The 25,794-nt window shown below is 36.5% G+C and overlaps 1 protein-coding gene across 1 annotated transcript in view; it reads left to right on the top strand.

Annotated features, from left to right (window-relative positions):
• abca12 (ATP-binding cassette, sub-family A (ABC1), member 12) overlaps positions 1-24,130 on the top strand; it is an 89,107-nt gene extending 64,977 nt beyond the window's left edge. Inside the window, exons 54-72 of the mRNA XM_052148368.1 lie at positions 582-671; positions 1,918-2,017; positions 2,473-2,600; positions 3,552-3,639; positions 3,813-3,918; positions 4,875-4,929; positions 8,937-9,114; positions 10,134-10,249; positions 12,501-12,660; positions 15,800-16,050; positions 16,747-16,951; positions 17,549-17,658; positions 18,066-18,216; positions 21,432-21,566; positions 21,894-21,997; positions 22,397-22,489; positions 22,656-22,761; positions 22,968-23,105; positions 23,790-24,130. Coding sequence (XP_052004328.1) covers positions 582-671; positions 1,918-2,017; positions 2,473-2,600; positions 3,552-3,639; positions 3,813-3,918; positions 4,875-4,929; positions 8,937-9,114; positions 10,134-10,249; positions 12,501-12,660; positions 15,800-16,050; positions 16,747-16,951; positions 17,549-17,658; positions 18,066-18,216; positions 21,432-21,566; positions 21,894-21,997; positions 22,397-22,489; positions 22,656-22,761; positions 22,968-23,105; positions 23,790-23,894 — 2,419 coding nt within the window. The 3' untranslated portion in view covers positions 23,895-24,130. The remainder of the gene's footprint in view (positions 1-581; positions 672-1,917; positions 2,018-2,472; positions 2,601-3,551; positions 3,640-3,812; positions 3,919-4,874; positions 4,930-8,936; positions 9,115-10,133; positions 10,250-12,500; positions 12,661-15,799; positions 16,051-16,746; positions 16,952-17,548; positions 17,659-18,065; positions 18,217-21,431; positions 21,567-21,893; positions 21,998-22,396; positions 22,490-22,655; positions 22,762-22,967; positions 23,106-23,789) is intronic.
• Positions 24,131-25,794: the final 1,664 nt, after the last annotated feature.

The following is a 25,794-nucleotide window of genomic DNA, read 5'->3' as shown; positions in this document are numbered from 1 at the left end:
TTTCTATATTCAATCTTAACTTCATTTTTACATGCAAGGTGTAAAATGAAGTAACGTGTATTTAAAATAATCAGGCAAATATTCAAGGAATGATTTGCACACTGTATTTGGAATAATTATATTGAAAGAATTGCATTTATATGCACCAATATCATAGTACATATTAATATACAGAAATATTTATCTACATATAGTTTACAATAACATTGTAAAGCATTTTAAGTGCCACTTTGAGACCTTAGTGAAGAGTTTTGGGTGCTGATCAAACGAATCATAGAAACGACTTGACGCAGACAGTTTAAAAGAACTTCAAACTCTATATCCATTTCAATAAGGCTTAAAACAGAAATGCTAGTAAAACACCTCTGTCTCAGTGCTATCATGCACAAGGACTTGCCAAAACATTTGCCAACTTCTGTGTTTTGTAAAAATTTCTCATTTAGCTGATGCAACCTCAGGAAATGTAATGGTCAGATAAAAAGTGCATTAAAATCAATGCGATATTCACTATCCTATATTGTGAACATGCAATATACGTTCTATATAGCACTAAATATTGCTATTGAACATTCTTTCTACAGCAATCAGAATCCCAATGCCAGCAGTTTTGTTGATACCATGATGTCCTATCCAGGTATTGACCACTTCTGCATGAGAGACCCCACAAACTCGTAAGTAATCATCCATGGGTCTTGTAGTGTACGTCTGTGTAGTCCAGCTCTTTGAGCTTGGTAATCATTCCGTAGGCATCTTTAAGCCACAAGTGATTACACATAACGGCTTCAGCTCACCTACGCACTGTAAACGGGTTTCATTTTTTTGCTGGCTGGGATTTCAATCTCTTTGATCTTTTCAGGTCTGATCCTAAACTCTGGTCAACACCTCCATTGCTGAGCCCTGGGACTGTGCTACTCTTATATGGTTGTATCAGTGGGTCTTTTTGCTTTCTTGGTAAAAACATTTTTTCACACTAATTTGCCATTTTCAGTTCCCAGTAGCTCTATTTTCTAATTTCCCCATCTCTCTGCTTTCCTTACTCTGTAACTCACTCATAAAAGCTCCCTTCCATAAAAGCTCCCTTCCTTTTTTCTGTATCATCCTCTCTCTCTCTCTCTCTCTCTCTCTCTCATCCACACATCTGAAAAGCTCCACTTTTTAAACTCCTCAGTAAGAGCACATAATGATGCTTGGTTGAATCTCATGAAACCTTTCAAGAGAATGTCAGGGTCATATTTCTTGCCAAAATCATATAGAAATTATATTCTGCATAAAGGCAATGAAGCCAATTTTAGGACCATTTAGAATCTTTATATTGAAAATGGTCACAAATTCCCCAATAAACTCCTAATTGAGAGCATGGCGCTAAGAGTTTGATTCCCAGGGAACAAGCAAATGGATAAAATATATATACTGAATGCACTGGAAGTTGCTTTGGATTAAAGTGTCTACCAAATGCATTTAAATACAATTAATGTAATTCAAATGTAATGGAAGTGACATCACTGCAATGCAATACTTTTTTTTTTTTATTATTAAGCAAATTTTCATTACTATAATGTGGAAAAATGATAAAAAATGATGTTTAAATATTCAAGATTTTATTAATTAGAATGGCTTTTGTTGTGCTTCCTTTCTTTATGCAAATGTAATAAAAAAAATAGTAAAAAATTATTACACATTTTTTTATACAGTAAAGAAATAAAATTTATATATATATATATATATATATATATATATATATATATAAATGTTGCTGTGGAATTTGACCTTGTCATGTTTTAGTGAGATTTACCCAGGGATCACTTGCATTCCACAGACATTTCCTCTCCATTTCTGCATGCAGAATTTAGCATGGCAGAATATTGTATTCTTCATTGTAACAAAAAAAAAAAAAAACTAAAAAGTTTTTGTATACAGGGTTTGCAAAGAAAGACAAAGAACAGGAGTCCAGACCTGGACCACCAAAGGCGACAGCTCAGCTACATTTACCACCTGCAAGTGTAGCGAACAAGTGCAGGTGAGTCAGACCATCATTACATATTGTCAATGATGTGCCACCACTTAAATTCCTGAATTTGAATTCAGGTGGCAAACAGGATACAGAGTTATCTGTATTTTGAATTCAAATTTAAGGAAGTAGAATTTATATATTTTTTTTACACCATTTCCTAACCTTTTTACAACATTTATTAATCATTTTACAGCATTTTTTTAATCTTGGTTTTACAAAATAGTTCATTTTTTATTTAAGTTGGTTCATAATTCATTAATGAATTTTAACATATACAGCTTTTAATGTAGAAAATATATTAGTATACTGGATGTAGAAAAGAAAAGTGACCAAGATGAAGTATTCAACTGACCAATTGAATTTCTAACTCATGAATTGTAAAGTAGCCAATTAATGAATTGTTAATTTAGCCGAGAAAATTTTTCTGTCAGGTATGTCACTCACATTTCTTTCCATTTAAGTCTTGTCCTGCATCAGGTTACGATCCACCTCACATAAGAAATCCATCATCCCAGATTGTCTATAACCTGACGGGCATCAACATAGAGAACTACCTGCAGGCCACTGCTAATGACTTCATTAGAAACAGGTGAATTTGATTGCACATGAGATCACAGTTTAAAATAATTTCAAAAGGTAACGCTGTAAATGTCTACCACAGGTTAAAATTTTGGCGAGGTGGAATAATAAGGAATTTATGAAGCACTGGTGGGCTGGTTTATAATGAAAGAGGAAGTGCTTCGATTTATCCAATGTTTACTGTGGCATTTCCAACCCACTGACATTTTGCATGCTAGTCAAATACCACACCAGACCAGGACATGCCACTGGCATGAAAATACTTTATTAAGCAAAAAATAGTAAGGCTATCATATATTATTTATTGCTCTCTGCAAAAAATAAAAATAAATAAATAAATAAATAAAAACAGCCTTGCCTCAGGGTGATGGAGGATATAAATAAAAAGATAAATCACAGCTCTAGAACGAAATTGGCAGAGAATTAACCAAAGACATAAAACTAGTGATTAAAAGTATACAACTGAAAATTTGTAAAACACATGTTTTTTGTTTCATATATTGAGCTGTAATGTAAATATGAAGAATGTGGGAAAGAACATAGAGGTGGGTTTTGCATGGATTAGTATTATTGGAATACCAAGCATAAAATAATTAGGATTGCTGACATCGAAATTGCTGACATTTTTTGGAGGGTGTTATTTTGGAGAGAGGGTGTTCCGCTGAAGGGCTGGGGCACTCTAATTCATTGACTGAGTCTTGCAGAAGTTAGCAAAACGGCAAAATGAAGAGGCTTTTGGAGATGTTACACCAGCCATGTGTTACAATCTACATATCTACTGAAAGTTATGTGTTGTGTTCTGTTAATTATGATGATTCTGGATTTCTGAAAACAGAGAGCTACAACTGACAGTGTTACAAAGTTCCTGACATCTGTTGTCAGCCGTCATGGAAATCCAGAATCATCATAATTTACAGAACATAATTAACAGAACACAACAATGTGATGTGCTTTGTTTCAGATATGGAGGCTGGGACTTTGGAAAGCCGCTCCCACGTGATCTTAAGATGGACATGTTAGAAGTGCCACAGAACAGAACACTTACTAAGGTAATTTTAATTAGTCATATTACATTGTCTCAATTGCAAAGCTGCTCACTGTCACAAATGTTGCAGTTCTTATAGACATTAACAGGCTCTGTTGCAAAACCTAGTAAGCAATATGCTTCATTATGATAATAAAAGGGTTGCAGATAATTTTATTGTTGTTTGTGTTAACATAGGTTTGGTATAATCCAGAAGGCCACCACACCATGCCTGCCTACCTCAACAGCCTCAACAACTTTCTCCTGAGAACCAGTCTGCCACCTGAGAAACGGCAACAATACAGTAAGTTGAATCCTTTCTTTCTAATACTGTCCAATATTGTCTCTCTGATCTGGGCTGGCTTCTTCTTAGAATATGTACAATTTCACATATATCTAATAATGTCCATTTCATATACAGAAAGAAGTTGCCATGGACACAGTTGGCAATTGGTTTTCATTACATACATTGTCTTATAGCCAGGCATTTTGACTTACAAAATAAAGGCTGGTCCATTTTGCAGCTCATTGTGGCCTAGAACCACCCACTTAGACTGGAAGAGACCATCTGATTGTCATATAAAGTGACCAACCATTGTTTGTTTTTAGGGGTGGGTAAACTAGAAAAAGCTTATTCAAATTAGAGGAACAATCTACACAGACAACTGTACAGAAAAAGTCAAAGAAATTAGCTGAAATTAAGTTTCACAATTTCTGTCAATTCAAAAATAATGAATAATGATTATTTCACTGACTGATCAGAGCTTACGATTTTTACAGGTGCTTTCTAATTTTTGGATCAGTTCATTATTGAATGGGCTGTGGGCGGCCCATGCCTTGGGAGGCTGAAACAATTGCAAAATCACTGACTTAAGACAGGGGGCAGTGTTACTATTCTATGGCTTGCCATGAGTCGTAGTGGTCTGAATGTTTATTAGAAGTGCTGAGAACTGAAATCAAAGAAATAGAGCTGGATGGAAACCCCAGTCTTATTTCAGCACTACGTTTGGTAATCCAGTGTCTGAGATTTACTGTCTGCCTCCCAGCAAAATTAATACAATTCCAGCAGTCGTTAATGGAATGTGGGGACACAGTCATTCATATGGACCTGGTGAACTCATTCAGGGCAAAACAGAGCATAAATTCAGCAAATGTTCATCCAAGAAGCAAACTGCTGTTCACATGTTTCAAGCAAAACATGATTGATTGAACGTGTGTATTTACTAGTGTACTAAAATGCTTTTTTTTCTCCCTATACAGCTATCTCACTGTCTAGCCACCCATATCCTGGCCAAGTGCTAGACGAGGATGTCATGTAAGTACACACCCTCTAGGGATGTGTAAATCTACATATTTTTATAATCAACTAGTTGACTTGTCAGTCTTAAAGTTGCAGTATGTAAGATTCAGAAACCCTTGTTATTAATGACACTTGTGGCCGATAAGTGAACTGCAGTCAGCTACCTGTTGCTCATGCACACACTCTATAGGGATGCAAGCGAGCGAGCATCAGCCAAAACAATGACGTAAGGTATAAAGAGACTGAACGTGATCCAACGGCATCATGCTGACAGATGAGGTAGCATAATTTAAATTACACAGATATGATTGTTTTACTACAAACTTTGTGACTAAACTAAAACTAGCTAACATACCAAACTGATACACACATACAGCTACATACTACCGAACTATACAAGACAGTTTACTGTTGCACTGCACTATGTATGTTTTGTATGTCATGTTGTACTACGATCAAGAAACCAGTACAAAGAGAAGATCGTTGGAACTATTTGAAATTCATAAAGCAAGGTAGCTTGCAATTCGTCAGCATTAGCAAGCAAGATCAATTTAGCTAAAATTACACAGATCAATCCTTATGGCACTATATTTCACATGCTTTGCAGTTATGTAACCTGTCCAATAAGAAGAATGCCAATTCAGGGTCGGTTTTGAGCCCCAAAACCTAACGAAGGTCCCTCCAATGCCCAGCTGATGTTCACTCTAGTTTTTGCTCAACCACAATTAATTTCCCACTTAGCCAGATGGGATTCAGTAGAAGGCTCATGGGAGCGTGCATAAACGTCACATCCTTTGGATTTTCCCGGCAAAACAGACCCGCTCGCTTTGCATGAAAATCAGTCTACAGGCTTTAATAGGCAACCTAAGAAGTCCGGGAAGGGCTAATTTTTCAATTGCATTACAAGCCATTCACACATTGTCAAAAAAGGTGAATATTACATGAAAATTGTTACATACTGCACCTTTAAATAGATAGGTCGCCCAAAAATGTCATAATTTACTCACCCTCACATTGTTTCAAACCTGTATTTCCATCTTCAGTGGAACACAAAAGAAGATGTTTGGCAGAATGGCAGCCTTCAGTCAAAATTCACTTACATTGTATGGAAAAAATATGCAATGAAAGTGAATGTTGACTGGTGACTGAGACTAACATACTGCCTGTCAACATCTACCATACCTAACACACACATACTCCTTTCTGTCTGGCAGCTAAAGCTGATTAAGGAGCTCAGCAAGACCTAATACAGACTGACCAAATCACAGGCCCAGTGGAGAAAAGAAAGCAATTAGCCAATGATGGGCTTTAGATAATATATGCAAACATTGCTCTGACATTTTCATTCTAGTGGAGCACTTGAACTAATGTAATTTGACTCATGTATTTACTACTCTTTGATTTTTCCCTGAGCTTGGCTTATTGATTACTAACCCAATATAATGTTTGTTTACTCTGAAGGTGGTTCAGAGGTTAATAGATTCAACATCGCCATCCAAAATATACTTGTATTTTGAACACTGTGGGCAATTTTAACTGTGCCGAAATTTGAAAGGCACACTCCGTAACGTGAGATCAATTGTTTTTATTTTGCAATTATGATGAGGCTGGCTCGACGCCTGCTGCTTATGCCTGAGAGAGGGATTTCTAGACAGGGAGAAATGAGTGGAGGAGAGATGCAGAGAAAGCTAGAAAATTTGTGAGAATATTTATGGTTTCGCAACTAAAAATTGCTTCTATGAGTAGTTGAAAAGAGCAACTGTACTATTTTATTTTAAGTACTGCCATGTGTCCACTAAGGCTGGGCAATAAATTGAATTTGTTATGATTCCAAATTGGGGAAAAAGGAGAGAAAAAAAAATTATTATATAATTTAAATCAATTATGTTTAAAAATATATTTTTTAAATCTATTATATTTAAATATTAAATCTATAAATATATGTAAATATACATAATTATTTTCGATATTGTTGAAAAATCTGTGGAAAATGTTTATTTTTTACTATTTTGAAATCTTTGGAAAATGATTATTTTTTACTTTTTTGAAATCTTAAAAGAATATTCTCGGTTAATTTCAGTCGACAGTAGTGATGGAAAGATCGGATCATTTTACTGACTTGGATCTTTGTATCTCATTCAGCTAAATGAACGAATCATTATTCGAGTCATTAGGCTCATTTGAGATTAGCAAATTCTGTGCAAAACCGCTCAACTTTGATCAGCGGCAGGTGCATGCCGGTTGGAAATCTGTCTGACTTGCTATGATGTCATGGTGACGTATGCCAAAAAAGCAGTCAGGCACGCAGTTGGATTTTCCTGGAGCGCAAACTACAAGCATGATGGGAAACGAGTTGCTGATGACACAGCTTAATGTTCATTGGTTTAAACAACTGTAATGTTTCGTTCTCTTCTAAAAAAAAACCTTTTTTATCTCTAATATCATGTTTTTGTATAAAGTGAATATTCTCTACAATCTAATAGTTCGATCTCTGAATGGGATATGCAATTTTTATCATATTTCTGAAATATCTCAAATACATGTCTTTTATAAATGTTACAAATTAAATAACAGGTACATTGAATATCTTTTTCATCATATTTATTTTCATTTTAAAGCAACAGAATTTAAATTACATTCACTTTATCAGAAAGAGGGCACGAACGTTAATCCAGCCATATCTGCCTTTGATCTCGTAGGTGTCTGATCCACTACGAGATGTGAGAATTGTCTGACTTGACAATACTTACAGTATGTATATATATATATATATATATATATATATATATATATATATATATATATATATATATATATATATATATATATATATATATATATATATAATGTATGTGTGTATGTATCTTCAAATTGTTAAAAATTCTGATAGAAGTTTTTGTTTTATCTCCTCATAAATCACTCAAATATTGGGTACAATAGTCCCTTTTCTATTAGATTGATGAACTGTTTTCATCAATAGGTTATTGGCATTAAATGAATAATATTTATAGTTTAATTTTATCGCGCTTCATCCACCATCTTGTTGCAATGCATTATCTGATTGCCTTGTCCACTGAAGAGACACATGCAATACATCTTAGAAGGCAGTATGACTGCATGCTGACTACCTGTTGGAACATGCCTTGTGTTGAGAGTGCACCTATGATACTTAAAATGAGACTCAATGCTGTAGGTTTTGTAACAGAGCTATAGTTTTCTAACCTATAGACCAGTGGTTCACAATCCTGTTCCTGGAGGCCCCCCCAAAACAACACATTTTGGATATCTCCCTAATCAAACACACCTGATTCAACTCATTAGCTCATTAGTAGAGACTCCACACCTGAATTGGCCCACGGCCACCACCAGTGTGTCCTTGAGCAAGGCACTTAACTCCAGGTTGCTCCGGGGGGATTGTCCCTGTAATAATTGTACTGTAAGTCACTTTGGATAAAAGCATCTGCCAAATGCATAAAATGTAAATGTAAATGAATTGGGTCTATCAGATCAGGGAGATACACAAAATGTGCAGTGTTTGGGGGCCTCCAGGAACAGGGTTGGGAACCTCTGCTATTGACCGTATTCACGCTAGCGCCATCTTTGATTTTTAATGGGAATGACAACGAGTCTGTGAGGGATATATTTACAGTCTCTTCAGTGGGCTGTACTGCAGTTTAAAGTGTTTTTGGATCTTTCCGCAGACAAAACATTTGTAAAACATCTTTCCAAGAACATTCACTATACAAAGAACTCCAGACAACATAAGTTGTGGAAAACCAGATGTGATCTCGTAGCTTTATACAGCTGTATACCGTTCGTGTCATTGAAGAGATGGTAAGTCTATTCCTTACAGCCTTGTTGTCATTCCTATTAAATATCAAAGAAGGTGCTAGCGTGAATGAGGTCTATCACTCAGTGTTTGGTGCCAGACAGAAGTTTAGGTACTGTTAGCTCGCATTGCTTTTAATTATATGTCCTCAAGTTGTTCTCTATCCTCTAATGTTTCTTTTTGTCCACTCAAGGGTGGGAGGTTTGGTCAGTATACTGGTTGCACTCTGTGTCCTCACTGGCTACTCCATCATGACTGCCAGCTTTGTCATCTACGAGGTTCAGGAACATCACACCGGTTCCAAGAGACTCCAACAAATCTCTGGCATCAGCGAGACTTTTTATTGGATCATCAACTTCTTCTATGACATGGTAATTAAGTACTAATTGATAGATGTAAAGTAATTTTGGTAATTTAGATTTTTGCGTTGATCAAATATATTAGGATCAGAAGATAATGTTGTGGCTTCATTTTACAAACGTGTTATGGAGAAAAACTAATGTGAATATGTCTTGGTTCTCTATACTATATTACATATTGTACTGTACATTATGTAGAGGAATAGTTCTCCTCAAAATGAAAATGCTGTCATTATTTACTCACCCTCAATGTGTTGCAATCCATTATTTTCTTCTGTGAAACACAAAAGGAGAATGTCTGAGCTGCTCTTTTTCATACATGGAAAGTGGATGGCGATTTATATAGCTAATTTCCTAAAAGGAAAGAAGCACCATAAAAGTAACCTAAAAGTTGTCCATAGACTTGTGCTATATCATTCAAGTCTTCTGAAGACATACAATAGCATTGTGTGAGGAACAGATGGAAATTTTTGACGTTGTTCATTCATACTCTCTTTTCCTTTGCCGGAGCTCTCAAATCTCATTTGAGTTTGCATTTTTCAAAACTTGCCGGTTGCTGATTGATCATGTGACATGAGAACAACGTTTGCCTTCAATGATTTCAAATCTGGCATGATGCATTTAATGGTGGTATTTCTTTTTTTATTGAACACATGAATAAATGAGATTTGAAAGTTCCGATAGACGGAAGATAAGCAGTAAACTATGACTTACATTTTGTCCTGATTATCACACGAAGCGCATTCTATGCCTTCAGAAGACTTGGAATATTGTGCATGAGACATATGGACTACTTTTATGTTGCTTTTTATTCCTTTTTCAGCTTCAACCACTTTTATATTAAAGAAAGCAGCTCTGATATTCTGCCTAACATCTCCTTTTGTTCAATGAAGAAAGAAAATCATTAAGGTTTGGAATGACATAAGGGTGAATAAATGATTGCAAGAATTACATTTTTGGTTGAGCTATTCCTTTAAATTGTATATTATGTAAGAGTTTGTATTTATGAGGCTTGTTCTGTGCCATTGTAGGCCCTTTACATGGTTCCTGTGGTCCTGTCAGTGGCTATGGTAGCAGCGTTCCAGCTCCCAGCCTTCACACAGCGGCAGAATCTTGCCGCGGTCACAGTGCTGCTGGTGCTGTTTGGGTCAGCATACATTATGTTCCTTTACAGCCAGAGAATTTCCTGCATTAAGACAGACATCTCAATAGAACCTCTCAGTGCTGACAGCTCCTCAATGCAATCGGATGTGATGAATGTATTATTCAGCAAATGTTACACAGTGCAGCATTGGTCCTGTAATAGAGGAAGTTTCCTAAAATTCAGAGCCTTTCAGGTAATCAAAAGACAGTGCTACAGAGGGAGAGCTGCTTGGAGCTTTCCTGTGAGGCCTGGTCTCTGAAGAAGTGATTTCACACACTCTCTCACCCAGTTAATTGCATTTTGGAGAGCAGTAAGGGCAGTCACAGACAGGTTTTAGGCTGCAGAGCTCCAGGCATCTTTGGAGGGCCTTCATTGTGTGAAGTCAGCAGTCTGTCCCGCATTCATCCATCCGCCTGTGTGCTCACCGGCTCTCGGCTCATAAATAACCACACCTCAGAGCAATCTAGCTACTTTCTCTTTAACCTGATTAATTGCTTTTGTATAAAGCAATGGTCAACCCAAAATTGAAAGTTTTGTCACTATTTATTATTTACCCTCATGTTGCTCCAAACCCATATGACCCATGAGGACTGGGTCTCTGAAACTCCTAAATGACAAAAAAGCACCATAAAAGTGGTCCATATGGCTTGTGGCGCTATATTCAAAGTCTTCTGAAGCAGTCAGATATCTTTGTGTGAGGAACCGATCCAAATTTAAAGGAAAATTTCACCCCAAAATGATAAATGTATTATCATTTACTCACCTTCATGACATTCCAGATGTCTGCAGAACACAAACGGGTATTTTTAGAAGAATATCTTAGCTCTGTATAGGTCCATACAATGCAAGTGAATGGTGACCAAAAAGTTGAATCTCCAAAAAGCACAAAGGCAGCATAAAATAAATCCATATGACTGTGGTTGTTTAAACCATATCTTCTAAAGCGATCCTATCTGTTTTGGGTGTGAAAAGACTATGAAAACACTATAAATCAAGACATCAGCCATCTCCTTGGTAATTATGATTTGAAGCTCTATTACACTTCCTAGTGCCATCTAGCATTCTGCTCATACATCAAGGAAGTGTAATCAAGCTTGAAATCATGATCGTGCCTAGAAAAAGTAGTTACATTTTGGTCAGAACACGTGGATTAAACCACTGGAGTCGCATCGATTACTTTTATGCTGCCTTTATATGCTTTTTGGAGCTTCAAAGATTTGGTCACCAATTACTTGCATTGTATGGACCTACAGAGCTGAAATATTCAATTAAAAATCTCATACACATCTGGGTTGGCATTAGGGATAGTAAATAAGAATTTTTATTTTTGTGTGAACTATTCCTTAAAGCCATCATTAATTGACAATCTTAACATCTGCCTTAGCTTTTCTTGCATTTAATGTGAATTCATGAGAGAAGTAGTGACGTACCATTTGTGAATGTCTCATAGTCTTGTTGATTTTCCTCACAAAACTGGTCTGAATGATTCATTCACCAATTGTAGTTCAACTCACTAACTCAATGAGCCAGTCATAGTGATTGACAGCACACTAGAAGGGAAAATTGGATTGAATAACAACTTACATTGTTGTCTGATTCTCACACTAAGCTATCACATAGTATCAATACATTTGTTGGAAATTTGTTCTATTGGAAACTGGTGCACAAGTCATATGGAACATTTTTATTATACTTTTACAATGCTTTTTCGTCAATTCGAAAATTGATAGTCCTAGTCCTCATTCAATTTTGTTATATGTAGAAAAGTGGTCAGGATATTCTTTGAAAACACATTTTGTTTTCCACAGAATAAAGTCATACTGGTTTTTATATTTTTTTGGGGGGGTGAACTGTTCCTTTATGTGGCTTGGACGTTCCTCCACTAACAATCCATATGCACAGGCTAACAAACATGCACACACGCACAATAAACCCTCAGTTTAAGCACATCCTCTGCCTTGACCCCAGCACCCCAATCACCAAGAGTAATGAATAAAAAAGCAGATCATTCTGCAGAGCTGAAGTGGAGAAAGAGTGCTTCACAAAGAGGAAATAGATGATCTCATTTATCTTCTGTCCTCTTAGCTCAACTTTGGAATATATTCTCTTTTGGTTTAGTGTTCTCCCTCTATTTGCTTTAATCAAAGCAGAATTCTTAGTACTGTTGTTTTGTCTTCCATGTTTTAATTCTATTCTCTAGACTTGTTTTTTTAAGCTGGGTTCTTACCAAATTGATTTCATGGTTTCTTTACAGCTTTGCCACCTTCCCTTGGATGTACCTTCTGTCTACGTTATTCAAGGATGCAGAGATGGCTTTCATTGGCTATGTTTGCATCAATCTGTTCATCAGTGTCAACACCATCATCTCCACATCAATTATCTACTTCCTTGGTCAGCTCAACCCGAATGACCAGGTGAAAGAATAGTGAAAAGGGCTTCCATGTTCACAAAAATATGTCCCCATATTTATATATATATATATATATATATATATATGCATCCACTCACTACTCATTTCAGCAAATATATATATACTCTTGACATAAAAAGCAACATGCCATAACTCACAGTTTCCAGACATGACCAGAATGGTATCATTTGTCAGCGTCAAACTATGTGTAAAAGTATTTGTATGACACATAAAACTCAGTATCTCAACTAACTAAGAGCGCATAAACTCGAACAAGCTTTCAGTCAGACATTTGTGGGGACCACTCACCAATCGACAGATGGAATGATTGTGTCTTGGAGGAAATCAAGCACAGAATGAGCACTATGGCTGGTGGCATTGTCATGCTGGAGGGTCATGTCAGGATGAGCCTGCAGGAAGGGTACCACGTGAGGGAGGAGGGTAACGCTCAGCATTGAGATTGCCTGCAGTGACAACAAGCTCAGTCCGATGATGCTGTGATACACTGGCACTTTTTGCCAGTCCTGTCTAATCCAGCAAAGGAGGGGAGGGGGGGGGGGGGGGTTGTGCTCATAGGCGACATTGTTTCTGGTGATGTCTGGTAAGGACCTGCCTTACAACAGGCCTACAAGCCCTCAGTCCAGCCTCTCTGTCTATTGCAGACAGTCTGAGCACTGATGGAGGGATTATGCTTTCCTGGTGTAACTCAGGCAGTTGTTGTTGCCATCCTGTACCTGTCCCGCAGGTGTGATATCCGGATGTACTGATCCTGTGCAGGTGTTGTTACATGTGGTCTGCCACTTCCAGGACAATCAGCTGTCCTTCCTGTCTCCCTGTAGCGCTGTCTTAGGTGTCTCACAGTATGGATATTGCAATTTACTGCCCAGGCCACATCTGCAGTCCTCATGCCCCATGCAGCATGCCTAAAGGCGGGTACATACTCAGACGATTCTGCCGTCTGAGAACAATTTCGGGAATCCTCAAGGATTTCTCTCATCACAGGGCAAAACCGGCAATCTTCCAACGTTCAGTGTGACATGTTCACAGATGGCCAATTAATAGCCTTTGCGAAGATCTTCAGCCTCCAACTAAATTTGGGCAGTGTCTGAAATTTAGCATCGTAGCCATATAGTGTGACCGCTATTTCAAGTCAAGTCAAGTGGATGTTATTGTCGTTCAACCATATACATTTAGTACAGTACACAGTGAAATGAGACAACGTTCCTCCAGGACCATGGTGCTACATAAAACAACATAGGGCAAACACAGAACCACATGAGACTACACAGACTAAATAACATACCTATATAAAGTGCACGTGCAAACGTTTGCAGAAATTACGGGACAGTACAATAAAATTACTAAAAATGAACAGGACACTACGACAGCCATATGAGATATTCCGCTCCTCTCTCGCACCTTAATTCACTTGGAAAGAAACCTGCTCCCATGTTTGCACCACCATAGCAATATTTGTGCCCAGTTTTCACTCAAGCATTTTCGATGTTTTTTTTCTTTTCATTTTATATAAAAAGTTTTAATAAATAAGCAAAAAATACTTCGAGAAAAGTGTAACACATGAGCAATATAAAAGCAGTATTCTCTGAATTAAATAAATACAGAGCTTGCAAAACGACAATAAATGATTGTATTTTCTCATTTTGTTTTCTTTACATTTATCATGCATTTTCTTTACAGCAATATTTTAATTACTATTTTACTTTGAATAAATTTACTTTAAATGTCTGTAAACTTCTTTAGTTAAGAATAAGATTGAGCAATTTATACTGATAAGTATTTATGGGAGGTTTTAATACAGTTGGATACAATTATAGAAATCTATGTCATGTTTATGCATCATCCATAGGGTATTTGCAAGCGTGATAAATTATCAGCCTTAATGAATTATCAAAATTTTGCGTGGCCGATAGGTTACTAATCTAAAAGAAGAGGAAGACTACTATAGCCCATATACTATTTTTTGTTTTCTCCAATGTGAACAGAGACGTTCGTAATTTCGGGCCACAAGTCTTTTTATTACCACAATGAATATTTGCTTGTTGTAGCTCATTATTACTGTAGGCAACCTCCCGCACTCACGTTCATTCTCAACATCTGTAATTTTCTTTATTTGTGATCAGGCTGTTTTATTATAGGCCTATTTGACATAATCCATCTTTCTTGTAAATGTTAGCCTGTGCTCATGATGGAGTGATATTGGTGCAATGGAAATGCTGATGTCCTGACTCTCAGAGAGAGAGAGAGAGAGAGAGAAAGAAAAAAATGCTCCTCCGTGATGGGTAAATTTAGCCGTTTCGCTTCTATTCTGCAACACTCCCATTGAGTCACGTTCATTGATCGGGACAATTGGGACCACAATAGGCTACGATGTGTATCGTGCAGTCTGACAAAACGTCGCACAGTGTGCCATGGTGATATCAATGCATTCATATCGTTCAGTCTGACAAGCAACAATTGCAAAGGACTATTATATATTGTACAGTGTGCACCCGCCTTAAGGCACGTTTACGCAGATGAGCAGGGACCCTGGGAATCTTTCTTTTGGTGTTTTACAGAGTCAGTAGAAAGGTCCCTTTAGTGTTCTAAGTTTTTATAACTGTGACCTTAATTGCTTTTCGTCTGTAAGCTGTTAGTGTCTTAACGACCGTTCCACAGTTGCATGTTCATTAATTGTTTATGGTTCATTGAACAAGCATAGAAAACATTGTTTAAACCCTTTACAATAAAGATCTGTAAAGTTATTTGGATTTTTACAAAATTTTCTTTAAAACACAGTTGTCATGAAAAAGGGACGTTTCTTTTTTGCTGAGTTTTACACACACACACACACACACACACACACACACACACACACACACATTCTTTTTTATTATATTAGTTTTTGTTTTGTGGTATTATTCAAGTTGTCTATTACGGTTTTACAGTACTGCCATTACTTTAGCAGTAATACAATGATTACCCATACGTGTTCTTGACATGTTTTTTCATTCAATTATATACACTGTAGAGTTAATATACACAAAGCAAAAAAAATATGCATAGCAATATTGATATGACAGAGGACCTGAGTAGCTTTGCATTTTGTCTTTTGCCATCTAACCTTCTCTTGCTGTGCATTTCAGAGCGTCAAGGATGTGTACCGTACCATGAGCAACGTATTCCTAGTGTTCCCTCAGTTCAGCTTTGGGAATGGCTTGATGGAACTGGCTCGGGTTGACATGCAAGTGCAGATCTTGAGCGCTTATGGGGTGGACGCCTATAAGGACCCCTTCACCATGGATGTGCTGGGCTGGATGTTCATCTCTTTATTCCTGCAGGGTTTCATCTGCTTCACGCTCCGTCTGCTACTCAAGCCACTCATTCGCAAAGTCAGGTACATGCCTGAGGCTCTGACACTATAGAGTCAAAGTGTTAGATATTTTTGTTGGTCGCTAAAATGTTTTTGAAAAAAAGAAAAGTGCCTTGGTTGGCATAGAACTGTAAAAAAAAAAAAAAGAGGTTCATATTTTCTGTGATTCAAATGTAGGACTGTCAATTGAACATTTAATCGAATTAAGATATTAATCAAATTAAGTGCAAACAATTGCATAAAACAATATATGCTGAGAAATTAAGATAATTCAAAGGCATACATATATACAGATATGTCTTGAATAATTTTTTTTTTTCTTACTCCAGTGGCAACTTGTTGTTTTCTTGCAAAACTCATATATTTGGTTAGATATAAGCTTAAAACAAGACAAAAATTATTTGCTAATACGGTAAGAAAAACTTCATTTAAGATATACATACAATAATCACTGTCCCAAGTGAATTCATTATGCAATTTAGCTTTTAAAGGGAATTTATATATAGATAAACTGTATCTCTATGCAGAATAAAGATGTTTAGATAGCAAGAAACCAAATTTTGTTTGTGCTGTTTTTAATATTTTTTAATTTACTGCACTACATTAACGTGTCAAATTGAACTATGACCAGCAGAGGAGAGGTTTTAATTTAAACTTTTCTTTTCACTCATCATACATTATAGCTGTCTGATTTGTTGTGCATTAATTTGTCCTTCATAGATGGTTAATCTGCCATAAGAGGGACTTCCTTCAGAGCTACAGTCCCAATGAAGATGAAGATGTGGTGGCTGAACGCTTGCGTGTGAACAGTGGGGACGCTAGTGCAGATATTTTGCAGGTCAACCAGCTGACTAAAGTCTACCAGCACCTGAAGAGGAGGGTACAAGCTGTGAAGCAGCTGTCTGTGGGCATCCCAGCTGGCGAGGTCTGTGCTGTTTGCAAATCAAAAAACAATATTCTGAGATTATTCATAATTTGGCCATATTCCAGTTAGGTCTCCATTGAAACAGTAAACATATCATTCAACTGAAAAACATTTGGTTGAGGAGGAAACACATTTTTTGTATGAACATAAAAACAAAAACATAAATCTAGACAATATGCAGATGTCCAAAAGCATTATAAACTACACTACAACTTTGCTTATAACTTTAAGAGGTATCCACACGGGATATAAATAGTATTGCAAGAGTTCCCATGCATGCTGTGCACTTGTTTGCTGTTTTCGTTCAATGTCCGGTCCAATTCGCCCATATGGGGGGAGTTTAACTGTAAACCTTTAGATAAACAAGTTCTATACATCTTGGATTCATATTATTCTGATACCATGCATATAAATGTGCGAATATGGAATAGTAATTGGAAAATGCTGTGCATTTAAATTTAGTCACTGAGGGATTTGGGATATGTTGTGCTTCATAATTACACATCACATAGAAGATTTATGATTCATCTGTTGAGAATAATTGATGACAGCAAAGCATTCAATGTGAATGATTGGAAGGTCAATGTCTTCCTTTAGTGTTTTGGATTGCTGGGCGTCAATGGTGCAGGAAAGACCACTACCTTCAAGATGCTGACAGGAGACATCACCCCCACCGACGGCTCTGCTAAGATCCGTGACATTGACGGGTAATGCTTTTCCCTTAAAAACTAACATCTACAGTGCAAACATTTTAAAATAAAATTATGAATCTGTATTGTTATCTTGTTTCCAGATATATCTAAAAATCCTTTAAACAACAAGGCACATTTATTTGAAAGTCAATATGACCGATATTATGTTTTATATTAAGAAATTAATTGGTGTATGCTTATGAGAAAAACAGTTCCTCAATTCAAATTTAAGTCAAAAGTAAAACAAGTTCATTTGTCTTCCCCAATAGTATTTTACTGGAAAACAAGACAAATAATTTTTTTGCAATGTTATCATTTTACTGTTGCTCAACACATTCATGATGCACTAAAACCCCTTTTACTAGACAATTTTGTCTGGTTTTCATTGTGTGCTCATAAATTTCCCTGACTGCTGTCCTTAGGAGAATGGTTGACATCATAGACTGCAATAGAGAGGGCATAAACATTGGTTACTGCCCTCAGGTGGACGCACTGGATGACCTCCTGACTGGAGAGGAACATCTCTATTTTTACGCCCGAATTAGGGGCATCTCCAAGAGGGAGATTGACCGGGTAAGCCCACATCTATACCAAAATATTTTTGTCTAGGGAAAGACAACTGAAAAGCAATATCAAAGTGACCTACATGAAAGTACAGGTTTTCCAGCTGATGCAACAATCAAGGGGGTAAAGAATACAGTTAATACAATCCTTTAGTATTCCCATTCATCTCAACGGCAGTTGCTCAGCTGGCATGTGACCCCCCCCGAATATACACAAAGTGACAGCTGCAATTGCTGCGATTAGCTCATGGACAGTTGGCTCTAGAGACATCATTTTTACTGTAAATGCCATGAGACTAATTACTTTGGAACCACAGGAAAATGACAACGTCCTGACAGCACAATCCCAAGTCCTGCAATAGCGAATATCCTTTGCATCAAATGGCAGCAGAAATGAAAAATGTTGAAGTACATAACCATTTGATTAGATCTCTGGACAGTGAGAGTTTGGTATTACCAGAGTATTGCATTTGAAAGGAAATGCACACTTATTAACGAAGAAGCTAATAAATCTAGCATTTTATCAGGATTATTGGGAAGAAGCAGTTCAGTAAAACCTGCCTTTGACTGAAGATGCAAAATCTTTAGCAATTTTCTTAAAGATTAAAACACTGGTCTAGGGGAATATGTCATATAAGCAATCAGTAATGAAAATCAGTTTCAATTGGAATAGTTTGCAAACAGTGGTCTTGAGTGGAATATTAAAGTGATAAGCTAGAGGCCATGGATTACAGTGATTTTACCACTGCTAAGAGGTGTTTTAAGTACAACACAAAGCAGAGTGCCTAAAATCCCCTTTACCATGACAAAATCACTGTAACACCACCTTGAGTGGCTTATTAATTTTAGAAAATGACAGCAACAGCAATATGATAAAACAATAAACATCATCGATTAATACATAGATACATACTATTAATCATAATAATGGTAATAATCAGAATACAAAATTCTTCTGCCAAGTAATATAATTTATTAGTCTAACTTTAGGCTGTTTATGGTTAAAAACGGTAAGGCAAAGTGGCACTTTAATAGAAAATATTATGTTAATTTTATATGTTTTAAAATGCTTCATACTTTTTGCTACCTTTTGTTGTTGAGGTCAGAGTCTGTTCGTCAAATCAAACTCAATATTTTGGTACATCAGATCTCACTTAGTAGGAGATTAGGTATATTCCAACATAGACAGATCAACATAGAATGCCCTCAGTCTCGAAAACCATACACAAAACTACCAAGGTCACTTGCAGCAAGGATAAACCTGGTTTGTTTCACAGTGTGCCTTGTGCAGTGAATTACTGGCCAAGAGCATGAAACCACTGACTTTCAAGAGACATTTAGAAACATAATTTTTTTTTAGACTCTGTCATGTTTGTGGTTCACACTTTATATTAATATAATACATTTCAATGTTTGATTTTAAGAACACGTTTGAATGATTCATAATTAACAATCTACAGTATGAACACTTTCAGTCATCTCTTGGCGAGTGAACATCTTTGTGTAGAAACTGCTGAGACTTTTGAAATTGCTTCTTTGGTTTGGCTCATTAACTTGGATTAGTAGAGGATTGCACGGAAATGGCTGATGTCCTGAGGGAAGCATTCAATTCTAGCCCAAAACGGATGATCTGTTGGTGCATATCACCCTGTTAGACCTTTATGGGTTTTGCAGGTTAATGTGAAGCTATTAAAATTCATAGAATGCCTTCTTGGATCCTTTGATGTATGAATCCAATTAGTTAAATGAATGCAGAAACCATGACATGCTCTGTGTTGGGGTCAAATTTCACCAGGCATTTAATCAAAACGTTATTCAAAGTGACTCATTATGATGTCAAGACCACACAGTTAATGTGTTCCAACAACTTGTTAAGCCTTTTTTGGGGCAATTATTGCTTTGTTAATATCAAAGAGACTGTGCAGGGAAATTATGACAGAGCCGTAGATGTGGAACATGATTTAAAAAATCACTTATTAGTGGTATTTTCTAAAGCAAACATTATTTTGCCATTGCTCATTTCAAGAAGGTAGGAATTAAACTATGGTGCTGGAACATGAATGATACCTCAAATTTTATGGCTTAAGTGATTTAACTTGGATGATAAAACAGGCAAAAAAAAAAAAAGCCCTTAAACATACAACAATTTATACAAATAAACTTAAACAGTATATTGGGGAGGGACCCAAGTCTTGTCTAGAGACCAGAACATTATATAGACCTAATGGCAGGCTCTTTTGACTTGGTACAGTATGCATCTAACTAACAATGCCCTAGCAACCACCCAGAACACCTCAGCATGTCATGGATCTGAGGGAGGACCCAAATGCAGAGGCAATTTCAAAGGGCTTTTAAAAGGGCAAAAACAATATTTAAAACAATTTCTTAAATTTTAAAATAATTACAAATACAAACAAAACTCTTACAAAGGAGAGAAAACAACAGATAAACAGACCAAACAGGACTCTCAAACCAATTGACAAAATCATAAAACAATCTGGCAGAGACATGAGGGAAGAGAGCACAATATATAGGGAGGAAAGCACATGAGGAGCAGGTGAAATGAATTAACTTAACAAGGACTCAACAAGGGAGAGTAATGAGGGAACAAGGAGACCTTGTCGGGAAAGCACATGATAGTACAAACACTAAGCCATGTGCTAACATACAAGACCAAACAGACACAAGTGCACATGGCGATGCAGAAACAAACACAGCCATGTGCACTCACACGACACACAAGACTGACAGAAGAGCACATGGCAAGAGAACCTAAACTGAAGCCATTTGCTCAGAAAGACGAGACATGGAGCACAAGTTTATGGATCCCCACTCCGAACCCAACCCAACTAGGCTGAAGAGTCAGGACCCAGACACCATGCTTAGAACATGAAAACACAGAACATAGGCATAAGGATCCTGTCTGCACACAATAAACATAACCGACCAAAGTAACAGGATCCTAACGCAGCAACCACAAATCAAAAAGTAATAACTTGCTCCGCCTCTAAAACGACTTTTCTTTTTGGTTGATGTCACTAAACTCTTTTTTTTAATCTCTTCCCAATCACCTGGCTCCATTCTGGTATGATAAGTCCACTTTTCACAATCCAACCAAATTCCGATGGAAATAATTTTTTGTTATGGCAAAAAAGGATTTGGTTCATTTAGATTTAAAAAATGTACATGGCTAGGCTCTCAATATCTTCATATTTTCTTCTTTAGGTTGTGAACTATCTGTTGAAAAAGTTGGAGCTGAATTACCACAGACACAACACAAGTGAGAGCTACAGTTGCGGTACGCGCCGGAAGCTGTCGACAGCCTTGGCCCTGATTGGAAACCCACAGATCCTTCTATTGGTGAGCAAAAAAAACAAACACATTACTGTTTAGAAAACCATTCAACAGCGCTATAAATCATTGCATGGCATACTGTATGTTGCAATGAGTCTTTCCTCAAAGGGGTTTGAATGGATAAAATACTGTGCATTTATGAAAAACATCTCTGAAATGTGTAGGTGGAGTTGTTCGACCAAAGTCTCAAAGCACATCCGTTATTATGACTTGAAACAATGTAGGCTTGCCGCATTAAAGAACCGTTTTTACCTGGAGAGTTTATGGGCTTTACATTTGTTTTGTAAGCTCAAAGACACATGCCACATGCTTTTATTTAACTGTCCCTCTTAGGATGAGCCCAGCTCTGGAATGGACCCTCGTTCCAAACGTCACCTCTGGAAGATCATCTCGGAGCAGGTGATGGGCAAATGTGCTGTGGTCCTGACATCACACAGGTATGAATGTTCCTGATCAATACTGTGTCACTGTCCTCTATACAGTATTTAATAAAGTTGCCTAGACGCATAATACTCTTACTATTTGTTTTATTTGGTTTAATTAGTGATCAGCTCTATAGTAAATTATGGGCTAATAGTACGTCCATAAAAATGGACATCATAGATTTAAGATTTAATTATTTTTGTATGTCATAAGAAAGAGATGGCCTGGGACAATGGTCAATTGTCAAGGAGTCATTATACAAAAATACTTGAACATGATTGGCCAACTTTGTAATAAACCATAGTATTTTGTGTCTATTATGCTTCTTGTGATCTTCTATCACTATGCATTTCTTGCTAGTACAGATGGCTTTGGGAGAGTGTAATTAATCAATATGCATTTGTGTTGTGCAGTATGGAGGAGTGCGAGGCCCTGTGTACCCGTCTGGCTATAATGGTGAAAGGACAGTTCAGATGTCTTGGTTCGCTGCAGCACATCAAGAACAGGTCAGTCATTCTTCTTGCTCATGAGTCAGCAGTTTCCTTCTGCCAATCCTTTTCCTCTGTTATCACAAGTCTCCTTTGTTTTCCACACCCATTGTTGCACTTTATCTCCAGCAAACACTTCATCATTTTGTCCCTGGTGATAAAATAATATGTGTTCATCTGTCAGGTTTGGCAAAGGATTCACTGTGAAGATGTATTTGGCTGAGGCCTCCTGTGATGTAGATATGATCAGCAACTTCATGCAGCAGAATTTCCCCAGCACATTCCTAAAGGTAACAATAAAAAGAACACATTGTAAAAAAAAGTCTTGTTTAATTCATCCTTTTGTTCTGTCTATTTTGAGGAAGAATATGTTTGGTCATCAGTTGGGTACTTTACGAATTTGGATGAATTGATCTAAATTACATTTACGCAAGAGTATGTTATTATTTTAGCTGTCTTGGACTAATTTAACTTGATCTATTTTCTGTCCATAAAGGATCATCACTCCAATATGGTGGAGTATCATGTACCAGTTGCTCCTGGTGGTGTGGCTTCCATCTTTGACCAATTAGAGTCCAACAAGGCTATACTGCAAATTAAACACTTCTCAGTCAGCCAGACCACACTAGATGAGGTGAAATATACAGGCATCATGATTGTCTTGTCATTATTTACTCAACCTCATGTTGTTCCAAGCTTGAATGATGTTATTTTTGAAAGTCTTTATGCAGCCCTTTCAAACAACAGTCACAAGGGCTGTCAAGCTCCAAAAAAGAACACTAAAGTGTTGTAGAAGTATTCCATATGACTCTCTTGCTGTATTCAGAATCTTCTGAAACCCTTCAATATTTGTTGAGTAACAAATTCCCCCGAACCCAAGGAAGATGCAAGAACCAGTTTTTGCCTCAATGACGTCAAATCTTCATGTTTGAGTTTGAACGCGAATGAGATTTCAGAACTTTTGTTGAAGGGGGAGTTTATAAGGGAATAAAAAAAGTTTGGTTCAATCCTCACACACATCTATCACAAATGGCCTCAGAAGACATAGAAAATAATGCTGTAGAGTATTACTGACTACTTTTATAGTTCTTTGAGCTTCATATTTGGTCCTTTTTGGAGCTTGACAGATGTGCTCAACACAAACTTTCCTTGTATGGAATAGAGCTATCTTAAAATTATTTAGAAAATCCTCATTTTGCATATCATTGAAAACAATAATGGCATATGAATTTGGAAAAAGGAGAGAAATGTAAAAAAATTGAGAATTACAGAGGTGGTGATATGGAAACTTAATGATTGTTTTGGATTGCCTCCTTAGGTTTTCATTAACTTTGCCATGGGAGAGTCGGACACAGACACTCAGGAATTGACTGAAGGCACAGATGTTGACAGTCTAGACTCTTTCAATGCTTTGACCACATAACATACTTGATTTGCACATAATGCCACTGAATGAACCTTAAATAAAGAAATTAATTATATAGGAAATGATTCTTCAATGTCGGCACATCTTCACTCTCATTAATATTTTCTCTGCAGGCACATCTCTTGTGCAAGAATGTACTGAATATTTAATTGGCTCTTTCCTCTGTCTGCTTCAAGGCACAGTTCCTCTTAAAAAATGTACTACGCTTATTTTCACATTAAAGCTATTTTTCAGATGCAGTTGTTGAGTGCTTGTCTTATTGAATGTGGTGCAACTGGCTCTTTATATCATAAATTGAGGTCTGGTTCCTTCACTTAGAATATTGAGCACTTTTGAAAGAATGACTCCAGAATACAGCAGTTACTGAAGTGTAAAGTTACTAAAGTACTTCAGACGAAGACAAATTCCTGTGTAAAGTCCTGTGGATGTAATCACTACAGTGTAAATTCTATTACATTTTTATTTAAACCACATTTCTTTCATATTTCTTACCCATTACATTACATACATAGGCTTCTATATACAGCGGCATAGAACAGCAAATATTATATGCTATTTAGTACTCTTACGATTTTGCAGATGAAAAAACTTGAATAAAAACAAAATGCAATGACTAAGTTATAAGATCTACTGTATAAAGAGTAAGGGAATACTCCAAGGAATATTCAAAGTTAAATTCAATAGACATAATCTGTGGCTGTATGTTGATTACCATAAAAATTGTTTTGACTTGACCCCCCTCATAAAAAAGTCAAAAAATGAAAATAAAATTATTGATACTGAAAATTCACATTACATTGACATTTTCTGTACATTGAAAGTGAATGGAGCCAATAAGTAAATACTAAAATGCTTTAAAAAAAACAAAACTAAACCCTTAAAATGAGAGTGAAAACGACAATTTGAATAATTTACAGTTCAATTATTACTCAAATTATGGAAGAATTAATGTTCAAACTTTTATAAAATTATAAGCTTCACATTCCTGCCTTTAATACCATCCAAAATTTGGCCACATTTACTTCCATATTAAGTGCTTCACTGTAACCTCATTTGTACTTTTTGTTTTTAAAGAAAAGGAGGGACAAGTGGAAAACTTATTGTAGTAATCAACCAGTGGTGGCACGTGCATTTAAAGTCTTTGCCTTTAGTGTGATTTGTGCCATTAAGAAAACACAGTTTCACAATGAATAAGACAACACTGTTATGCTGCGTTCCATTCAAGTTGGATGTGAGGTTTGGGATTCTGTGGAAATTCTGAGTGGAGCTCAGACTCAGCCGCTGCTTCAAGTATGTGATTTGTGTAACAGTTTTCACACTTCGCTTGTAAGCATCAAGGAATAAATTCTGACTGGATAAACTTTTCGTTTTTCTCTATTTGTTAGTAGATTAATTAAGAGTGGACAGCAATTAAAAATACATATAGGCAAAAAGGTGATTGAGAATGAAAGGATGGAAATATTTATTTATTTTGCATGTTAGACCAGTAGAGAAAGCTTTGCTGGCCCTGAGAATTCTCCACTGTAATCAATATGACATTTACATGCTTTCGATTGATCTGAAATCATATTGAATCCAGAATATTCCATTAGTTTTAATGATGTGCAGTTGTTTCTTGGGGCTTGGAATGACATTCTACTCTTACTCTATGTATAGATATGGCAGAAATAGTAAGAACTCACATTGTGAGAATGGTTTTATTTCCTTCCTAAAGGGATAATGCAAAAACTAACAGGTTGAAAAATATAAATTGATTTCCAATTCAAATAACATCCCCAAGAAAATATGTTTTGTTTGAATCATTTTGATTAGAGAAAGGAAAAACATGTAGTTTTTCAATTTTAGAAGATTATGCAAAGCATGCAGGGATGAGACAAAAATGCCAGCCTCTGCTCAA

The sequence above is a fragment of the Xyrauchen texanus genome, chromosome 18, assembly GCF_025860055.1.
Source record: "Xyrauchen texanus isolate HMW12.3.18 chromosome 18, RBS_HiC_50CHRs, whole genome shotgun sequence".
Classification (NCBI taxonomy): Eukaryota; Metazoa; Chordata; class Actinopteri; order Cypriniformes; family Catostomidae; genus Xyrauchen; species Xyrauchen texanus.
This window is presented reverse-complemented; position numbering and strand designations above follow the sequence as displayed.